This window comes from Oryx dammah, unplaced genomic scaffold (assembly GCF_014754425.2).
Source record: "Oryx dammah isolate SB20612 unplaced genomic scaffold, SCBI_Odam_1.1 HiC_scaffold_1, whole genome shotgun sequence".
NCBI classification, from domain to species: Eukaryota; Metazoa; Chordata; class Mammalia; order Artiodactyla; family Bovidae; genus Oryx; species Oryx dammah.
This window is the reverse complement of record NW_024070185.1, coordinates 45,309,784-45,329,994: the sequence shown is the minus strand read 5'-3', so window position 1 is coordinate 45,329,994 and position 20,211 is coordinate 45,309,784. Positions and strand designations below refer to the sequence as shown.

Below are 20,211 nucleotides of genomic sequence, written 5' to 3'. Positions count from 1 at the left end.
ATAGAGAATTCAATTCAATGAGAATTCAAAGTAAACAGGTAGAAGATTAACTGAAAAGGCAATGATATAGCTAGACAACATGGAAACTTTTACAGTATTGAATAATGACTTTCAGTCAGTTATGGCTACTTATAAACTCTTAGTGATTCTCCTTTTCTTTTCTATAAATCTGAAGAAGAGAGTAACAATCTTTAAGTGATATATTTAATCGAATTATTGTTTGAGGATAAAAATATGAAAGACCAACATGAGTCTTCCTCTCAGATATCGGCTTAAAGCTGTACCCAAATAAAGAATATAAGGAAGGAAAGGAAAAGTCCATAGAAGAGAAATGGCCTTCAGAGAAACTCAGAAAAGCAAAAGTTGAGAGAGATAAAGGAAGCATTGGTTCTTGGCATATCCTGGGGAAGGGGTAATCTTGCTCATGAATAGAACAGAGCTGGAATATATCAATGTCAGGGCTCCAATCCAACTTCTGGCAGACAACTTTTACTTTAATTCACGTCTGGAATCACAGGAGCAAGCCTAGGCTATGCCTCCTCTACCACTCCATCACTATCCATAGCCAAGAGGTCCAAACATCAGCCTCCAGCCCATGTCTGTCAGAGCGTTCCCCTGAAATATCTTAACACTAATGGGAAAGGGTCACTCTCCTGTGATGAGAATCATGGGCTATAATGTCCCTGTCCTAAGAGGGAGCAAATGAAGCCAACAGGAAGAGAATCCTGGAGGTTTTCTAGTCCTAATTTCAGCAGTCTCTGAAGCTCAACTCTTCAGTGCACTTTCCCAGAGTTCCATGAGGTACTTGAGTGTTGTTTTCAATGAACTCCCTTTTGGGCACAAGGTAATTTTAATTGTGCCTTCTCTTACATACAGCCAAAAGAGTCCTATTACAATCAGGCATTCAAAGTCTGAGGCCATTGATCACTGTAATCATATAGCTAATCCCCTTCACTCTAATTCCAAACAGATTGGCAACCTTCTGATTAGAGTTTGGCTTTTTATACAGTTGTTGTTGTGTTTTTTTTTTTTTTTTTTTAATGAGAGAGAATGTTTTTATTAGGCTGACATGACTGGTATGCTTGAAGATTTTATTTCCCATTATAAATTAACTAATTAGAATTCTGGCTTTTCTTGTAAGTTTAATGTGCACAACTCAATTTCCATGAGTCAGATAAATTCTGAAGCACAGATAAAATTGTCTTTCTGGAAATGTAAAACTGAAGACCAGATGCTGGTAAATTCACCAAGATATGCCATGCTGAAAGGACACTTGGAAGTTCACCAGCTGGCTTTAATCCAGCACCACCCACAGTTTGCCACTCATGCCCTCTTCAACCTTTAACAGTTGTAACGTAGAGAACAACTAAAAGTGTTTTGTAAGATGAGAAAGGAAAAGGAGTCTGGTATGGCAGTTATCATCAAAGCTGTGTATTATTTAAAATACCAACACCAAGTAACATCAGTGATAACATGTATGACTCGGTAAGATGATGCACCAAAATCTAGGATAAGATGATGTACCATGGAATCACAGCTTCTTAAATCTGGAAAAATTTTAAAGGTTAACTGCTTCTTTTCTTTTTTGTCAAGAAGAGGGGCAGATTTTTTCTCACCACTTCCCAACAGCCAGAAAAGTGACATGTGACATCTATTCAACTAATCAGATGGTCCCACCTAAGAACCTGAATCTAAGTTACCAACTCAATTAATGAATTAATTTGGAATCAATCCAATCACTGACAGCAGTAGAAGCAGCATCCATTTTTAGAACGAGTATAGCCACAGAGGGCCTTGAATCCTACTTGACACTCTGTGACACAAGGGAAGGGAGATCTTACAGCCACTCTGGGAAACCTGTCTCACCCTCAACAAGCAACCATCATTTTAAAAAATCTCCTGTCAAGCTAAAATGGATATCCCTGTCATTTCCTCCTCCTATTTACTGAGGAAGCTGTGAAGACAAATCTGATAGTTCTTCCACAACTGCTGAACGCCAAGACTATTTTTCAGAAACCAACCTTGAAAAAACTAGTGAGCAAGAGGTGGCGAAGAAAGAAAAAGTGGAGGATAGTTTGAATCTGCTTTTACTCCTGATCCAACCCAAGCCGTGGTTTAGTTCCATAGCAGCTTAGAAGCAGTATTCCCCTCTCGTGAGGAACACAGAACTGAACCCCAAAATTCTAATCTCTGCTTTTACAAGCAAGTGGTCATGGGACTTTCGGCAAGTAACTTAGGCCTTCTGCATCTTAATTTCCTTTATTAGTATCTGACCCATATGTATTTATAGAATGGATGGATTAATTAATGAGGAATTGCAGTCCTTTATTACCTCTGTGCTTTGATTTATTCATCTATACAAGTAATAAAATGTCTATCCAAATGGCCTTGTAATGATGTGAGGAGGAAAATGATAGAGGATCACGCATACTTTGAAGGATATGGAGTGCTCTTATCCATTTAAGCATGAAAGACAATGTACTAGAAGGGTGAAGAACAGACCCTGCAGTCAGATAGACCAGACACGAAGTTAAAACCCAGCCCTGGTGCTTATTAAGTAAGGACCAGAGGAAATCCTGAAAAGTTACTTTACTTCTCTGAGCCCCTTTGTAATGGAGATAGTAGCAACATCCATCTCAAAGAATGAGGATTAAATGAAATAAGCTATGAAAGCCCTTAGCTCAGTGCCAGAGTATGTGCTCATTAACACTAAAAGAAAAAAAATACTGTAATGATACTAAGTAAACAGAAGAACATGATTTACTTTTCATTTTAATTGTATTATTCAAGCTGCTTAATGGAGAACAAACTGAAAGGGACAAGACAGGAAGCAGAGGAACTAGTTAAGATATTTGTATTAGCAACAGGGTCTGGGTCACTGACTCTTCTCATCCTCCAGTCTCAAATATTCACTTGCTATCTAACATTTACTTTTCCTCCCATCTTCACTGCCTCAATGAATGGCCCCATTAAGCCCTTGTTGCCTAAGCCAGAAGCCTGGTATTCAACTTTGAATCTTCTCTACCTTCATAACTAACCAATCATCAAGTAAATGTTTATTACTCTCTTTTAAGATGTCTAAAATCTGAGCCCTTCTTTCCCTTCATGACTACTGGAAAAGCTCAGGCCTTTATTGTGTCTTGCCTTGATTAGTTAAGCAGTCTTTTGACTGTAGTCTCAGGTACCTACCAATCTGTTTTCTGCTTTCTGAACACAAATCTGATCTTTCCTACCACACAGGTGAAAACTTTTCACTCCTGCCTGCATGATAAAGACCATATTCCTTAACATAGCTTTCAGGCTTGCTTTGTCCCCAGCATCTCTCTCCAACTTTGGCTATCACTAGGGCAAATGTGTACTCTGAGCCAGGCATGTTCATCATAGGTCCCATGTCTGTATGGCCAATATTCTCTGCCTGGGCTGCCCTTCTCTCCTGTTGATCTCAGTTCAGTTCAGTCGCTCAGTTGTATCCAACTCTGCGACCCCATGAACTGCAGCACGCCAGGCCTCCTTGTCCATCACCAACTGCCAGAGTCTACCCAAACTCATGTCCATTGAGTCGGTGATGCCATCCAACCACCTCATCCTCTGTCATCCCCTTCTCCTCCTGACCCCAATCTTTCCCAGCATCAGCGTCTTTTCAAATGAGTTAGCTCTTCGCATCAAAGTATTGGAGTCAAAGTATCGTGGTCAAAGTATTGGAGTTTCAGCTTCAACATCAGTCCTTCCAATGAACACCCAGGACTGATCTCCTTTAGGATGGACTGGTTGGATCTCCTTGCTGTCCAAGGGACTCTCAAGAGTCTTCTCCCACACCACAGTTCAAAAGTATAAATTCTTTGGTGCTCAGCTTTCTTCACAGTCCAACTCTTACATCCATACATGACTACTGGAAAAACCATAGCCTTGACTAGAGGGACCTTTGTGGACAAAGTAATACCTCTGCTTTTTAATATGCTGTCTAGGTTGGTCATAACTCTCCTTCCAAGGAGTAAGTGTCTTTTAATTTCATGGCTGCAGTCACCATCTGCAGTGATTTTATTTCCCATGAAGTGATGGGACCAGATGCCATGATCTTAGTTTTCTGAATGTTGAGCTTTAAGCCAACTTTTTCACTCTCCTCTTTCACTTTCATCAAGAGGCTCTTTAGTTCTTCACTTTCTGCCATAAGGGTAGTGTCATCTGCATATCTGAGGTTATTGATATTTCTCCCGGCAATCTTGATTCCAGCTTGTGCTTCCTCCAGCCCAGTGTTTTTCATGATGTACTCTGCATAGAAGTTAAATAAGCAGGGTGACAATATACAGCCTTGACGTACTCCTTTTCCTATTTGGAACCAGTCTGTTGTTCCATGTCCAGTTCTAACTGTTACTTCCTGACCTGCATACAGATTTCTCAAGAGGCAGGTCAGGTGGTCTGGTATTCCAATCTCCTTCAGTATTTTCCACAGTTTATTGTGATCCACATAGTCAAAGGCTTTGGCATAATCAATAAAGCAGAAATAGATGTTTTTCTGAAACTCTCTTGCTTTTTTGATGATCCAGTGGATATTGGCAATTTGGTCTCTGGTTCCTCTGCCTTTTCTAAAACCAGCTTGAACATCTGGAAGTTCATGGTCCACGTATTGCTGAAGCCTGGCTTGGAGAATTTTGAGCATTACTTTACTAGCGTGTGAGATGAGTGCTCCTGCTGGTCTAGCCAATTCCAACTCCTATTTCATGATTCAACTCAAGTTTCACTATGTTCACCCTGGCATGTTGTAGGGTATAGAGTGGCTTTAGTTCAGTTCAGTCACTCAGTTGCTTCTGACTCTTTGCGAACCCGTGGACTGCAGCATGCCAGGCTTCCCTGTCCATCACCAACTCCCAGAGTTTGCTCAACCTCATGCCCATTGAGTCAGTGATGCTATCCAACCATCTCCACCTCTGTCATCGCTTTCTCCTCCTGCCTTCAATCTTTCCCAGAATCAGGGTCTTTACCAATGAGTCAATTCTTCGCATCAGGTAGCCAGAGTATTGGAGCTTCAGCTTCAGCATCAGTCCTTCCGATGAATATTCAGGGTTGATTTCCTTTAGGACTGACTGGTTTGATCTCCTTGCAGTCCAAGGGACTCTCAAGTCTTCTCCAACACCACAGTTCAAAAGCATCAATTCTTTGGTGCTCAGCTTTCTTTATAGTCCAACTCTCACATCCATACATGACTACTGGGAAAATCCATAGACTATACAGACCTTGGTCAGCAAAGTAATGTCTCTACTTTTTAATATGCTGTCTAGGTTGGTCACAGCTTTTCTTCCAAGGGGCAAGTGTCTTTTAATTTCATGGCTGCAGTCACCATCTGCAGTGATTTTGGAGCCCAGGAAAATACAGTCTGTCACTGTTTCTATTGTTTCCCCACCTGATTGCCATGAAATGATGGGACCAGATGCCATGATCTTCATTTTTTGAATTTTGAGTTTAAAGCCAGCTTTTTCACACTCTTTCACTTTCATCAAGAGGCTCTTCAAATCCTCTTCACTTTTTGACATAAGGGTGGTGTCACCTGTATATCTGAGGTTACTGATATATTTCTCCTGGCAATCTTCATTCCAGCTTGTGCTTCATCCAGCCCAGCATTTCACATGATGTACTCTGCATATAAGTTAAATAAGCAGGGGGACAATATACAGCCTTGATATATTCCTTTCCCAATTTTGAACTAGTCTATTGTTTCATGTTCAATAGATTGGCTCAACCTCTATTCCAACTTCCCTTGTCTTTCTCTACTTTGAAGACTCTTGTAGCCAAGGGTGGCCATGTCATAATTTATCCAATAGATATAAAATGAAGATCCTCTTCATTTTCCAACATCCTCCTTTCTAGAACAGATTGCTGTTGGGAGACATAGTAACCATCTTGAGACTATGAGGATGAAAGCTAACTAGCAAAACTGGTAGAGAAGAAAGACAAAAAGACCCTGTATCCTTGATGGCATTGTTTAGGTGCCACATCAGTCTTGAACTTCCTTATATTTCATGTCAAATGACCAAATTCCTTAATTATTTAAGTTGCTTCTAGTTAGGTTTTCTATCACTTTCAGCAAAGTATATCTCCTACTAATACACAAGAAACAACTAGTTATTTTTCTGTTGTTTATGTTGAAAGAATAAACTCAGATATATGGAACAAATAAAATTTGTTTAGGCCTAATAATTTTTGGAAGCTATTTGAAAGCAATATATTGTTCTTACATGTTAGGGTAATAAGTTAACTATGTAAGCAGTAAATATGGGACCAAATTAAATATGGATAGTAGCAAAGATTTCTGTAACTCTGGAAAGTTCATATTCTTGTGAAATCACCTCTGTGGCTCAAAGATGCATAGTATTGTATTATCCACTGGGACCCGCTGAAGACTTACTTTAAGTAATTACAAATAATGATAAATTTATGACAATTACATAAACTTCCAATATTATAAAGATTAATACAGGCTCATCATTAATGGGCATGGGAAGGAAACAGGATTAAGTACAAATTACACAATATTGACATTTTGAAAATCTTTACCACTCATTTGTTTTATTAGCTCATCAGTCTCAAAAGTTTGAACTGCTTGCATGCCTTATGGATTAGCTATGACAAAACTATACCTATAGGCCAAATAATGGCAGCAGTAGCCATATAATCATGGTAGTTAGAGACATGAAGGTTGTTTTCAATTACCTATTGCTGTGGCTTAAATGTTCCTGGCTTAAAATAACAATCATGCTATTATCTCTGATTATTATGTGGATGATGGGCTCCACTGGGTGGTTTTTCTGCCCCATGTGATGTCAGTGAGAGCTAAAGTCATTAGGTATCTGACTACACTGAATAGTTCACTCACACGGCTGGCAGCTGGTTTTGTCTGTTGTCTGGGAAGCTCCGCTGGAGCTGTCAAATACAGTGCCTTTGTTCTCTTCCATGTGTCTTGGTTACTTACAGCATGTCAGCTAGAGTCCAAGAATCAGAAAGCAGCAACTACCAGTCCCTTTAAAGTCTGCACTCAGAAGTCTTAGGACATCAGTTTTGCTACATTCTACTGATCAAAGCTAGTCATAAGGCCAGATGAGAGATAACCTCTGCCTCTTGATGGGAGCATGCATATACAGAGAGAGAAGGAACTGCTGGCAGCCATCTCTTGGAGACTAGTGACCACACTTTCACCAGTACTTCCTTCAAGAGCTTAGTGCTCAAGGCTAAATGTGGCAATTATCATCTCTGAGTTAGCAAAAGAAAGTGATATTCAGATATCACGTAGTTGATCTATCATTCAGAGAAGCAGCTTAGTAGAGTAGCTAAGACCATGAACTTTGATGTAAGAACTTCTCAGTTCAAATTCTGGCTCATTATTACTTACCAGCTTGAACATGTTACTCAACTTTTCTAAACCTCTTATTTTTCCCCCTTCATAGAATGTGGATGATGACGGAATTAACTCATAGTAAGTAAATGAGTCAGTATATATAAAACCCTTAAAATGGTGCCTGGTACGTAATAAACATCATATAAATATTTGCTATTAGTAGTGTTACTCTTAAGTTATAAGTTATTTAAACTCCATGAAGAGGAAAAAAAGAAAAATACCAGCACAGGTAAAAAGAATATAATCAAACTCTTTTCCCACACCTCTGTTCAGTTTCATTCATAGACATGCTCCACTAGCAGCAAGATGCCCTCTATAACTTGTTACCTGGAACACCAGAGGGCACTTTGCCCCTAACTCTGATTACTATACTAGAGTGCATTCTGACTGGCCTGGCCTGGGTCATATGCCCAGGAGTTTGTGGGTTTGTGAGGAGGTGAGAGTGGAGAAGAGAATCATCCCATTCATCACACAGTCTAATTGGATTGCATTGAATGGGAGAGAGAATGTTATCCAAAAGAAGAAAGTTGGACACAGAAACAAAAGGTCCTACAACAAATAAGAAGAATCAGAAAAAGATATATACCTGCACATTCATAGCAGCACTATTCACAACAACATAAATGTCCATCAAGAAGATGTGGTACATGTATACAATGGAACATTACTCAGCCATAAAAAATAAAGAAAAAAATGCCATTTGCAGCAACATGAATGGACACCGAAAGAAACAAATACCGGGTTGGCCAAAAGGCTTATTGGATTTTTCCACAAGATGATATGAAAAAACCAGAACAAACTTTTTGGCCAATTTAATACTATATATCACTTACACTTGGGGTCTAAAATATCACACAGTTAACTTTCTATTTACAAAACAGAAACAGACTCACAGAGAGAAACAGATTTGTGGTTTGCTAAGAGAGAAGAATGGATTTGGAGTTTGGGATTAGCAGATGCAGACTGTTATGTACAGAATGGATTAAATGACAAAATCTTAATGTAATATAGCACAGGGAACTATATTCAATAACAAAAAAGAATATGAGAAAGAACATATGTGTGTATATAAATACACACACTTTGCTCTACTGTAAAAATTAACACAACATTGTAAGTTAACTATATTTTGGTAAAATAATTTTTTAACAAAAGAAAGGAAGTCAAGAATTGAATTCAGATGCTAACAAACATAAAAGGGGAAATCAACAGTAACACAATAATAGCAGGGGACTTTAACACCCCACTTTTGCCAATGAATAGATCATCCACACAGGAAATTCATAAGGCCTTAAACCAGATGGCTTAATTGATATCTTCAGGACATTTCATTCCAAAACAGCAGAATACACTCTTTTCTCAAGTGCACATGAGACATTCTCCAAATCACATTAGTTGTTGTTCAGTCACTCAGCATGTCTGACTCTTTGTGACCCCATGAACTGCAGCACACAAGGCTTCCCTGTCCCTTACCATCTTCTGGGGTTTGCCCAAACTCGTGTCCATTGAGTTGGTGATGCCATCCAATCATCTCATCCTCTATTGCCCTCTTCTCCTCCTGCCCTCAGTCTTTCCCATCATCGAGGTCTTTCCCAATTTTGGCTCTTGGCATCAGGTGGCCAAACTATTGGAGCTTCAGTTTCAGCAACAGTCCTTTCAATGAATATTCAGGGTTGACTTCCTTTAGGATTGACTGGTTTGATCTCCTTGCTGTCCAAGAGACTCTCAAGAGTCTTCTTGAACACCACAATTGGAAGGCATCAATTCTAAGGTCCTCAGCCTTCTTTATGATCCAACTCTCTCATCCGTACATGACTAATGGAAAACCCATCATTTTGACTATACAGACCTTTGATGGCAAAATGATATCTCTGCTTTTTAATATACTATCTAGGTTTGTCATAGATTTCCTTCCAAGGAACAAGAGGCTTTTAATTTCATGGCTGAAGTCACTGTCCACAGTGATTTGGAGCCCAAGAAAAAAAGTCTATAACTGTTTCCATTTTTTCTCCATCTATTTGCCATGAAGTGATGTGACCAGATGCCATGATCTTCGTTTTTTGAATGTTGAGTTTTAAGCCAGCTTTTTCACTCTCCTCTTTCACCTTCATCAAGAGCTGTTTACTTGGGTCACAAATCAAACCTCAGTAAACTTAAGAAAATTAAAATCATATCAAGCATACTTTCTAACCACAACTCTGTGTGCTTGCTGCTGTGGTTAGTCCCTCGGTTGTGTCTTGACTATTTGCAACTCTTTGGACTGTAGCACACCAGGCTCCTCTGTCTATGGGATTTTTCACGGAAGAATACTAGAGTGGTGTGCCATTTTCCTTCTCCAGGGGATCTTCCTGACCCAGGGATCAAACCTGTGCCTCCTGTGTCTCCTGCATTTTAGGCAGATTCTTTACCCTCTGAGTCATTGGGGAATGAGACTAGATATCAATTACAGGGGGGAAAAAATCAGTTAAAAAAAAAGCAAACACATGGAGGCTGAACAGCACACTTCTAAATAACCGAGATGTCACTGAAAATATTAAAAAAAGAAAGTTAAAAATACCTAGAAACAAAAGACAATGAAAACACAATGACCCAAAACCCATGTGTGCATGCCAGGTCCCTTCAGTCATGTCTGATTCTTTGTGACCCTACGGACTGTAGCTTGCCAAGCTCCTCTGTCCATGGGGTTCTCCAGGCAAGGATACTAGAGTGGCTTGCCACATCCTCCTCCGGGGAATCTTCTCAACCCAGGAACTGAACCTGCACCACTGAGGAAACCCATATCTTTTTGTAGATGACTTCTATGTAAAGTTCTCCAAAAGTTTTCAATATATATCACTGATCTTCCAAAAATCTATGGGATACAGCAAAAGCAGATCTAAGAGGGAAGTTTATAACAATATAAGCCTACCTCAAGAAATGAGATATATATAAATGGAATATTTGTTGTTTTTGTTCAGTCATTAAGTTGTGTCCAATTCTTTGCAACCCCATAGCCTGCAGCATCCCAGGCCTTCCTGTCCCTCATCATCTCCTGGAGTTCACCCAAGTTCATGTCCACTGAATTGGTGATGCTATCCAACCGTCTCACCTCTGCCACCTTTTTCTCCTTTTGCCTTCAACCTTTTCCAGCATCAGGGTCTTTTCTAATGAGTCTTTTCTGGGCTCTTCACATCAGGTAGCCAAAGTATTAGAGCTTCATCTTCAGCAATAGTCCTTCCAATGAGTAATCAGGGTTGATTTCCCTTAGGATTGACTTGTTTGATCCCCTTGCTGTCCAAAGGGCTCTCAAGAGTCTTCTCCAGCACCACAGTTCAAAAGCATCAATTCTTTGGCGTTCAGCCTTCTTTGTGGTCCAACTCACATCTGTACATGACTACTCGAAAAAGCATAGCTTTGACTATATGGACCTTTGTCAGCAAAGTGGTCTCTGCTTTTTAATACTCTGTCTAGGTTTGTCATAGCCTTCCTTCCAAGAAACAAGAGTCTTCGAATTTCATGGCTGCAGGCAATCCGCAGTGATTTTGGAGACCAGGAAGTGAAAATCTATGACTGTTTCCAGTTTTTCCTCTTCTATTTGCCATGAAGTGATGTGACCAGATGCCATGATCTTAGCGTTTTGAATGTTGAGTTTTAGGCTTTTAGTTTTTTAGTTTTAGTTTTTTAGGCTTTTAGTTTTTTAGTTTTAGTTTTTCGCTCTCCTCCTTCACCCTCATCAAGAGGCTCTTTATTCCTCTTCGTTTTCTGCCATTAGAGTGGTATCATATATATATATATTTCTCCCAGCAATCTTGATTCCAGCTTATAACTCATCTATCCCAGCATTTCACATAATGTACTCTGCATATATGTTAAACAAACAGGGTGACAATATACAACCTTGCTGTACTCCTTTCCCAATTTTGAATCAGTCAGTTGCTCCATGTAAGGTTCTAACTTGCTTCCTGACCAGTATACAGGTTTCTTAGGAGACAGGTAAGATCGTCTAGTATTTTCATCTCTTTCAGAATTTTCCACAGTTTGTTGTGATCCACACAGTCAAAGGCTCTCATGTAGTGAATGAAACAGGTGTAGATGTTTTTTTCTGTAATTCGCTTGCTTTCTCTAAGATCCAGTGAATGTTGACAATTTGCTCTCTAGTTACTCTGCATTTTCTAAACCCAGCTTGTACATCTGGAAGTTCTTGGTTTATGTACTGCTGAAGCCTAGCTTGAAGGATTCTGAGCATAACTTCACTAGCATAGGAAGTGGGTGGGTGCTGTTGTCCAGTAGTCTGAACATTCTTTAGTACTTCCCTTCTTTGGAACTGGGATGAAAACATTGACATTTTCCAGTCCTGTGGCCACTGCTGGGTTTTTCAAACTTGCTGACATATTGAATGCAACACTTTAACACCATCATCTTTTAGTATTTTACATAGCTCAGCTGGAATTCCATCACCTCCACTAGTGTCATTGGTAGTAAGGCTTTCTGAGGTCACTTGACTTCACCCTCCAGGATATCTGTCTCTATGTGAGTGATCACACCACTGTGGTTATCCAGACCATCAAGACACAGAATATTACTGTTTGTTATCACTGGAATGCAAAAGTAGGAGAAGTCAAGAAACACCTGGAGTAACAGGCAAATTTGGCCTTGGAGTACAGAATGAAGCAGGGCAAAGGCTAATAGAGTTTTGCCAAGAGAATGCACTGCCCATAGCAAACACCTCTTCCAACAACACAAGAGAAGACTCTACACATGGACATCACCAGATGGTCAACACCAAAATCAGATTGATTATATTCTTTGTAGCCAAAGATGGAGAAGCTCTATACAGTCAGCAAAAACAAGACTGGGAACTGACTGTGGCTCAGATCATGAACTCCTTATTGCCAAATTCAGACTTAAATTGAAGAAAGTAGGAAAAACCACTAGACTATTAAGGTATTTGACCTAAATTCAGATTTGACCTAAATCAAATCCCTTACGATTATACAGTGGAAGTGAGAAATAGATTTAAGGGACTATATCTGATAGAGTGCCTGATGAACTATGGACAAAGGTAAGGAGAGGGTGGACAAATTGAGAGAGTAATATTGAAACATATACATTGCCATATACAAAGTAGACAGCTAATGGGAAGTTGCTGTATAACATAGGGAGCTCAACTCTGTGCTCTGTGACGACATAGAGTGCTGGGGTGGGGTGGAAGGTGGGAGGAAGGTTCAGAAGGGAGGGTACATATATACTTATGGCTGATTCACATTATTGTATGGCAGAAAGCAACACAACACTGTAAGCAATTGTCCTCCAATTTAAAATAATTTTTTTAATTAAAAAAAATAAAAGAATTCAGTTCAGATCTGTCTCCCTCTCATTCCATAATCATTTCACCAAACAACTCTCCTCTCCACATTTTCTTTGTTGTTATCCTCATCACCATCACCATCAGGCAATTTTAAACTTTTTTCTTGTAGAGAAATGTTCAACAACTTGGTGTTATTTTACCAAGAAACAAGCTACAATCCAAGTGCCTGAGTAGGAAAAGAAAGTGCCTTATACTCTGAGGGGGAAAAAAGACCCTCCTGCTTTTCATATTCAGTCCCTTTCCTCTGAAGAGTGCCAAAGGTTTTACAGATGTTATATGCTCCAGGGAGAAGAGTGAATTGGAAGTTTAGACTGTGGCCTAAGCTCACTACTACGACTGTGAGGTAATCACTGCACACATATATGGATAAGTGCTCTGTGCCAACAATGAAAGCTTAACTTCTGAACTACTTTTTGGCCTCATTTAACTCGTCCATTTATGCAGCTACAGATGCCTTTCTCCTTTAGAAACATAAAATTTTAGAGCAGGAAAGGACTTTACAGATCATTTGGTTCAATCCTTTCATTTTCCAGATGGAAACAACTGGAGCCCAGAGAGGGTTATTAGCTAGCACAAGGTCACATAGTAGGTTTAACACATGTCTGAAAGTAGAATCCATGTCTTCTATTTACCTATACCATGCCCTTTCTTAAAAACCACACTATGGCCAAAAAGCTATCCAGTGATCTAAAACATTACTGATTTCTTTCTCTCCAGTCAGGTGGATCACATAAATGTTTGGACAATTCTGGAAACAAGACACATTTATCATAAAATTTCAACAGGGAACACTAATCACTACCACAAGAAGGCAATGAAATTTGGCAAAAATGACAGGACACATTAGTTAGAGCTGACCTTGTAAGAGATCTACCTTGCTTCTTCTCCACCCTCTAGTAGGTGATTAATACTTCTGGGCTGCCCTCAAACTGGCCCAGAAGCCCATGGATCTGCTTTTCACCCAGCAAATATGTTATATTAGAATTGGCTTTTTCCTATTAAAAAAAAAATTTTTTTTCCTGTGAACCATTATTTCAGGACCATATATGGTTATGTACATATGTTTAAATAAGGGCTTCTGAGAAATAAGATCTTAAAATTATATTTATACCACATCTCTCAAAATTGGATTTGCTTTATATAGTTTTTGTGGTTGTTCTGTTAATTTGGTTTCACTTTTTTGTTTGTTTAATGGTCATAGACACTATATTGTACATGAAAAACCTTACTTCTTAGAACAAATCAGCTACAACTGTCTGGTTCTATGGACAAATCATAAAATGATTTTGTGTAGATAATAGATATCCAGGAGCCTTCTGACAGTGAGTTTTTCATCCCTCACAAAAAGTACTTTCAAATTAAGTGAAAGCTCCTTGAGGAGTCTTAAGAATCAAGTAGAAGGGCAAAGAAAGACCTTTAACTTATTACAGCTTCATGTTTCTATCCACTTTTCCTATATGCCTTAAAAGAAATGTGCCTCATTATTTTTCTAGACCTTTAGTCTCTCTATCCATGTAGTAAAAGTAATGTATGTTAGAGACCCCTAAACATGCAACTGTATCCATTTGAGACCATAAGAGCACTGTTGACATCTTTAAGCCTTCTTGACTCTCACCCCTTCTATCACTGGCCAATGCCAATTCCTTGGTTATTCACTGATGGAAATACAATCAATTCTCAAGAGAAGCAATAACTCTAGTTCTGAACAAGCTCACTCCAGCCTCAAGGCATATCAGTCTCATTTTTAAAGTGTAAGTTATCAATATAACTTTTGGTCTCAACCTGACCACTCTATATATTGCAGTGGTTGAAAACATATCTCCATCTGGATGTGTGGAAGGAATTATTCACCAAGCTCTTTTCTCTAGTTAAGGTCAGGACTGATAAATCCAGTGATGTCAAACATTCTGGTTGTTCTGATTTTCAAAATGTTCCACTGAGATGTTTGCTTCCAGTTTAAGGAAGAGGGGTGTTATGTCTTCTTCACATTGGCTCAAAATAAAGTAGGTGGGCTACTGCTTTTGAGTTGCAAGAAAAGAAACAGACTGTCAAATGCTATCACAACATAATGAATGTTATTGAAAATTAAGATAAATGCATCTAACTAATGTCTCCTGAATAACAAAGCTATATCTGTATTCTGATTTTTTTCCATCAAGGTAACCTGAAGTTTAAATTTACATTATGATTATAGCTTTTATTTTATAAGTTAAAGGCACATTATTTCGGTCCATTGAGCAAACTCATTTTTATTCATTGCCTTTTAAAGTTGACATTTAACTTCTACAGCTGTACAGTTGGCAAGAAGCAAAAGAATAGTTAATATTCAAGAGAGCAGATTCTACAACACCAGAGCATTCTATTGTACACAATGCCCTATAATTAGTGTACATTAACTGAAAGAAAGAATTACATATGGAATTAGTGGGGGATGGTTGAAGGTACTCATGTATTCATTTCCTTGCTAATACTTGTGAATCAAATAAAACAAACAAGTAATTCTAGTAATTCAAACTAATAAGAGCTGATTTTCTATAAGACTGTGTCTTTTAATATATTTACCAAACTAACATTGAGAACTTTAGTTCTTCAGGACTTAAAGTTGTAAAATCAAGCAAAATAGGAATTAGTTATACCCCTTTTCCAGTATAATTTGCTGTTCAACATCAGAAATAGTTTGTTTGAGAAATTAATTATATCTACAGTAGGTCAGGCTCTTTATTAGGACTGGGGAGAGCTGCAACAGCCTTTGCTTCAGAGCACTGATTTCAGTAAGAAAGACAAATAAGAATGTAAGTAACAGCAACCTAACTGGATAGGGATAAAAGAAGTACATGGTACTATGAACACCCACAAGAGACCTACCATGAGGGCTGGGAGTGGCAGTAGGAAGGGAAGGTCCTTCAGAAGAGGTGAAATTTCAGATGAGACTGAATGACTTCAAGGTTAAGATTGAATGTACACACTGAATCTTGCTTCTTCAAAAAGCTTCACTAAAATCAAATTAAAGAGATTAAAAAAATAAAAATAAACCCACAAGAACAAGGAGAACAGAAAAAGGAACATGAGAAATGAACATTCAAAGCTCAAGAGAAGATGGACAAGTGATCTCTGACTTAACAGAAAGCTGACCAAATCCTAAAGCAGCAAAGGAAGATTGGGGCAGAGCTTTTTGAGAAGCACATAAACTCCAGGCAGGATCTTCTTCCACACCCCATTACTGAATAACCGCCCCTCCCTTACTCCCTTACTTTAGGAGGAAGCTAGAAATTTATTCACTTGAAATGATAAAAGAGAAAGTCCTTGACCAACAACATAGTTCAGCGACCATACACAGTGAAGGATTAACATGGATGTCCAAGCCAATTGCCCTGTTTACTCCAACACCACAGGTACTAGCACAGATGGGCAATTTGGGGAACTTCCTCTGGGGAATGTGACCAGCCCATAAGGAAAGACTAAAATACTGATACCAGGGCTTCTGCAAAAAAAAAAAAAAGACATGCTTAGATCCCTCCAGTGAAACTCCAACACACAGGCTCTGAGCCTCATCTCTTAATTATGAGCAGGAATGCTTAGTTGCTCAGTCATGTCCAACTCTTTGCAACACCATGGACTGTAGCCCACCAGGCTCCTCTGTCCATGGGGATTCTCCAGGCAAGAATACTGGAGTGGGTTACCATGTTCTCCTCCAAGGGAAGAGAACCCAGGAATCGAACCCAGGTCTCCCACATTGCAGGCGCATTCTTTACCAGGTGAACCACTGGGGAAGCCCATGAGCAGAGAACCAAGGAGTAATTACCAAACATCTAAGGAAAGCTTCTAGTATCGAAGATAGACACCAAACAAAAAAAAGGCAAACTAATAAAAAGCATCTTGGAGGAAATAGATACTATGCATGGATAAAAATTTAGTAAAACTAACTATTACTAACATCCTCAAATAGATATTTGTTTGTTTCATGAAACAAACAAAGAATTCTATAAAAACCAAAGGATTCAGAAAACAAAAAGAGAACTCAATAGTAGGGTTGAAGACACAGAGAGTAAAGTAGACAGTAAAGATAAATATGAGAGAGAAGACAAGAAAATTAGAAGACCAGCCCAGGCAAACCAACATTTAAATAAAGTATTTCCAAAAGTGAGAACAGAGAAAATGGAAGGTATAAATCATCAATCAGTGAAATAAATGAAGAATATTTTCCTGAACCGAAAAATAGGAGTTTCTTAACCAAAAGTGTTTGCCAAGTGGCTGGACCAGCAGATCTGCTTAGCATTTAACATATATGCACGAATTACTGTTCTGTTTCACATGTATTAACTTACTTAGTCATCACAACTCTATAACTCAATCCTCATTTTACAGATGAAGAAACCAAGGTACAAAATGGTTAAGCAACTATTAATAGCCCAAGTTCACATAGCTAGTAAGTGTCAGAGCCAGGATTTGAAAGTAGGTAATGTAGCCCTGAAGTTCACTACACAATACCACCATGCAGGAAGGGGCAGCACTGTGAAATTTCAGAAAACACTATAGACAGTTCCATTTGATTTTTCAAAAGCAGGAGTATGTACTATTTTGATAGTGTATGCAGAGCCGAGCAATTGACTAAAACCTGAGGGAAATTGCATGCAGACTTCTGTTCCTACCTCCAAACACAACATCCTTCTGTCCAATAGTCTGTCCTACAAATTCCAATTACATCAGAAGCTCTAAATTCCTATTCCCCACCCCCAGCTCAACAATAACACTGCTCTACTCTTGGGCTCACCTCCCTGCCCTGTAGCCAGGAAAAGTGACCTCAGTGAGTAAATAATCCTCAGTTCTCATCTTCAGGAGCACAGAACCCCACTGGTTGCTATTTAATCCTTGACAACAGTTGCATAACATATTAATATTTTGCCCAGTTCTATCATTATCCGTGTTAGGACAGTAAGTCTGAAACTAGTCCTTGTATATCTAAAAGTATCTTTATTTGACTTGCACATTTAAATAATTATGGGTTCAAAATTCTTTTCCTTCAATACTTTAATATTATGCTCTTGCATTCAATGTTGCTGTTGGGAAACTAATGTCAACCTGATTTTTATTATTTTGCCTTATATTTGCAACCATTTTCTTTATTTCCCTAAGTAATTAAGCTTTCTATTTCTGTTCCATTGGTTTTGAATTCCTGTTACATTTGTTCCATCAGGTCTATTTCATCTGGTAGAAGTTATCTATGTCTTTTCATTCTTCATGATGCTTTTGTTCTTTAGAAGTGTCATGATATTTTTAAGACCAGGAATTCAGCTGCATTATTAATAAGATGATCAGTTGCCTCTGCTTTTGATGACTCTATAAATGGTCCACTGAAAAGGGAGGCTCAGCTGGTGTCTTCACTGTGAGTATAAGAGATATGAGTTGAGTGCCTCTGCTGTACTCCTCTGGGCTTAACTGCACTTATTTTCCCTGGCATTTCTTTCTCCTCAAGATATACTGCTCAGGTCCTCTATATCCGAGAATATTTTCTCTACTTGGAGTTGCAGGAGACAACTCAGGGTCAGCTTACAGCACTTTCCACTACCACGCCACACACACTCTGCAAAATAGGTTAGCTCTAAAGCCAGACTGTTCTCAAAGGAAGCAAAAACAACTAAATTGCCAGTGATGATACATATACTCATATCTTCATAGTACACGATCCAACACTTCTAATTTTTTCATGCTTATGCTGCTGCTGCTAAGTCACTTCAGTCATGTCCGACTCTGTGAGACCCTGTAGACAGAAGCCCACCAGGCTCCCCTGTCCCTGGGATTCTCCAGGCAAGAACACTGGAGTGAGTTGCCATTTCCTTCTCCAGTGCATAAAAGTGAAAAGTCAAAGTGAAGTCGTTCAGTCGTGTCTGATTCTTAGCAACCCCATGGACTGCAGCCTATCAGGCTCCTCCATCCATGGGATTTTCCAGGCAAGAGTACTGGAGTGGGGTGCCATTGCCTTCTCCATTTCATGCTTATAATTACCTATATTTCATCACATATATATATAGTATTATATATATATATAATATATATATATCATTATAACAATTATGAAAGTTTGTCTTCTTTACAAAGATGAGTAGAAAAGAAATATTTTTTCTATAGTGACAAACCATGTTGTCTCCAAAAGTAATTTCTTTTATTAGTTAAAAAAAAATAGTAGTTTCTTCCTATACAGTCAATTCTCACTAGTCACAGTAATGTTCTGCAAAGTCATTGTGAATACTGAATTAGAAAATCTTGAATGTATTAGAAGAAATACAGGGGTAGGTTCCTTCAAGCTCTGGTTACAACATTTTCATCAGCAAATCAATACATATTTTGGTTTCATGTGTGTTTCTGTTTAAAGACATTCTATTCAATATATAGTTTATGCATTAACTTTGAGTATGGCCAGCAGCACTGTAACTCATACCTGAAGGAAGTTTATCTATTTTCTGCATAAATCATATCACAACCTTCTTGCCCTTAAGAACACTAAATAACATTTCAGCACTACACTTAGAAACCATTTCAAACAGCAAAATCACTAAAAAAATCACCAAAAAATGCAAAAAATACATGATTGTGAAAAGGACACTTGCATACACTCTGAAAACTGAAATAAGAAGGTAGTCTCACTTTGTTCCACCTCAGCTGGGAATGTGTGCTTTGGGTGGCTCAAATATTTTGCCACCATTAATGTCTTTATGCATATCCATTATTGTCTGCAACAGCACCCTTAGTATTGACTTGGGGGTTACAAATCAGTTTTAGCAATAAAAGAATTTACAAATATAGAATCTATAAATATTGAGTATTAACTACTGTATTATTATTATTATTATTATTGCTTGCATATTGATGGGAAAAGCTTGTTAAAGGAAAGAAATCTCATGCTAATTTTTGTGTATACACATACACACAAACACATATATCACTGTTCCTATTTTTTAAATGATAATCTACTTTTCTTCTAACAGTCTGATGGTGTTTATAAATTGGAAAAAAACAAACACCATTTTTTTAAGAAAGGAAGGTAACCTGTAAGATACCACATAAAGGGCAGTTTGTTGACTTTGGTCCACCACTAATTCCTTCACCCCTGCAATCAAACCTTCTGAACCATTAAGAAACGCTTTTTGCAATCTGCAGCAGTTTAGGGACTACGAACATTTTGCGCCAATCTGGTGGGTGTCTAGTAAAGAGAGCTCCAAAACCTGTGGCAGGCAATCCAGTGTCCCTGGAAACAAGATAACAATTTTTAGAAAACATGTCAAACTGACATTTACAAACTTTCAAAGCCATATAAAACTAATTTGGGAGCTGAATTTTTATTATAAATTTTTAAAGGATTTCCATGTTTGCAAGTTTAATGCACTTTGCAAAATATTAATAAAATGTCTCAACAAGTAAATGGAAAATTTCAGCATTCTGTCCAATAACTACAATACAAGAGGAAGTCTATGTCATGCAT

At 38.4% G+C, this 20,211-nt stretch overlaps 1 protein-coding gene across 2 annotated transcripts in view; it reads right to left on the bottom strand.

The window, feature by feature from the left end:
- Positions 1 to 20,211, bottom strand: part of CUNH9orf135 (chromosome unknown C9orf135 homolog) — a 100,216-nt gene that overhangs the window by 37,984 nt on the left and 42,021 nt on the right. The window contains exon 4 of one of the 2 annotated variants that reach the window (XM_040250412.1): positions 19,909 to 19,977. The exons of the other annotated variant lie outside the window; for it this stretch is intronic. Coding sequence (XP_040106346.1) covers positions 19,909 to 19,977 — 69 coding nt within the window. The remainder of the gene's footprint in view (positions 1 to 19,908; positions 19,978 to 20,211) is intronic. 2 annotated transcript variants of the gene reach the window in all.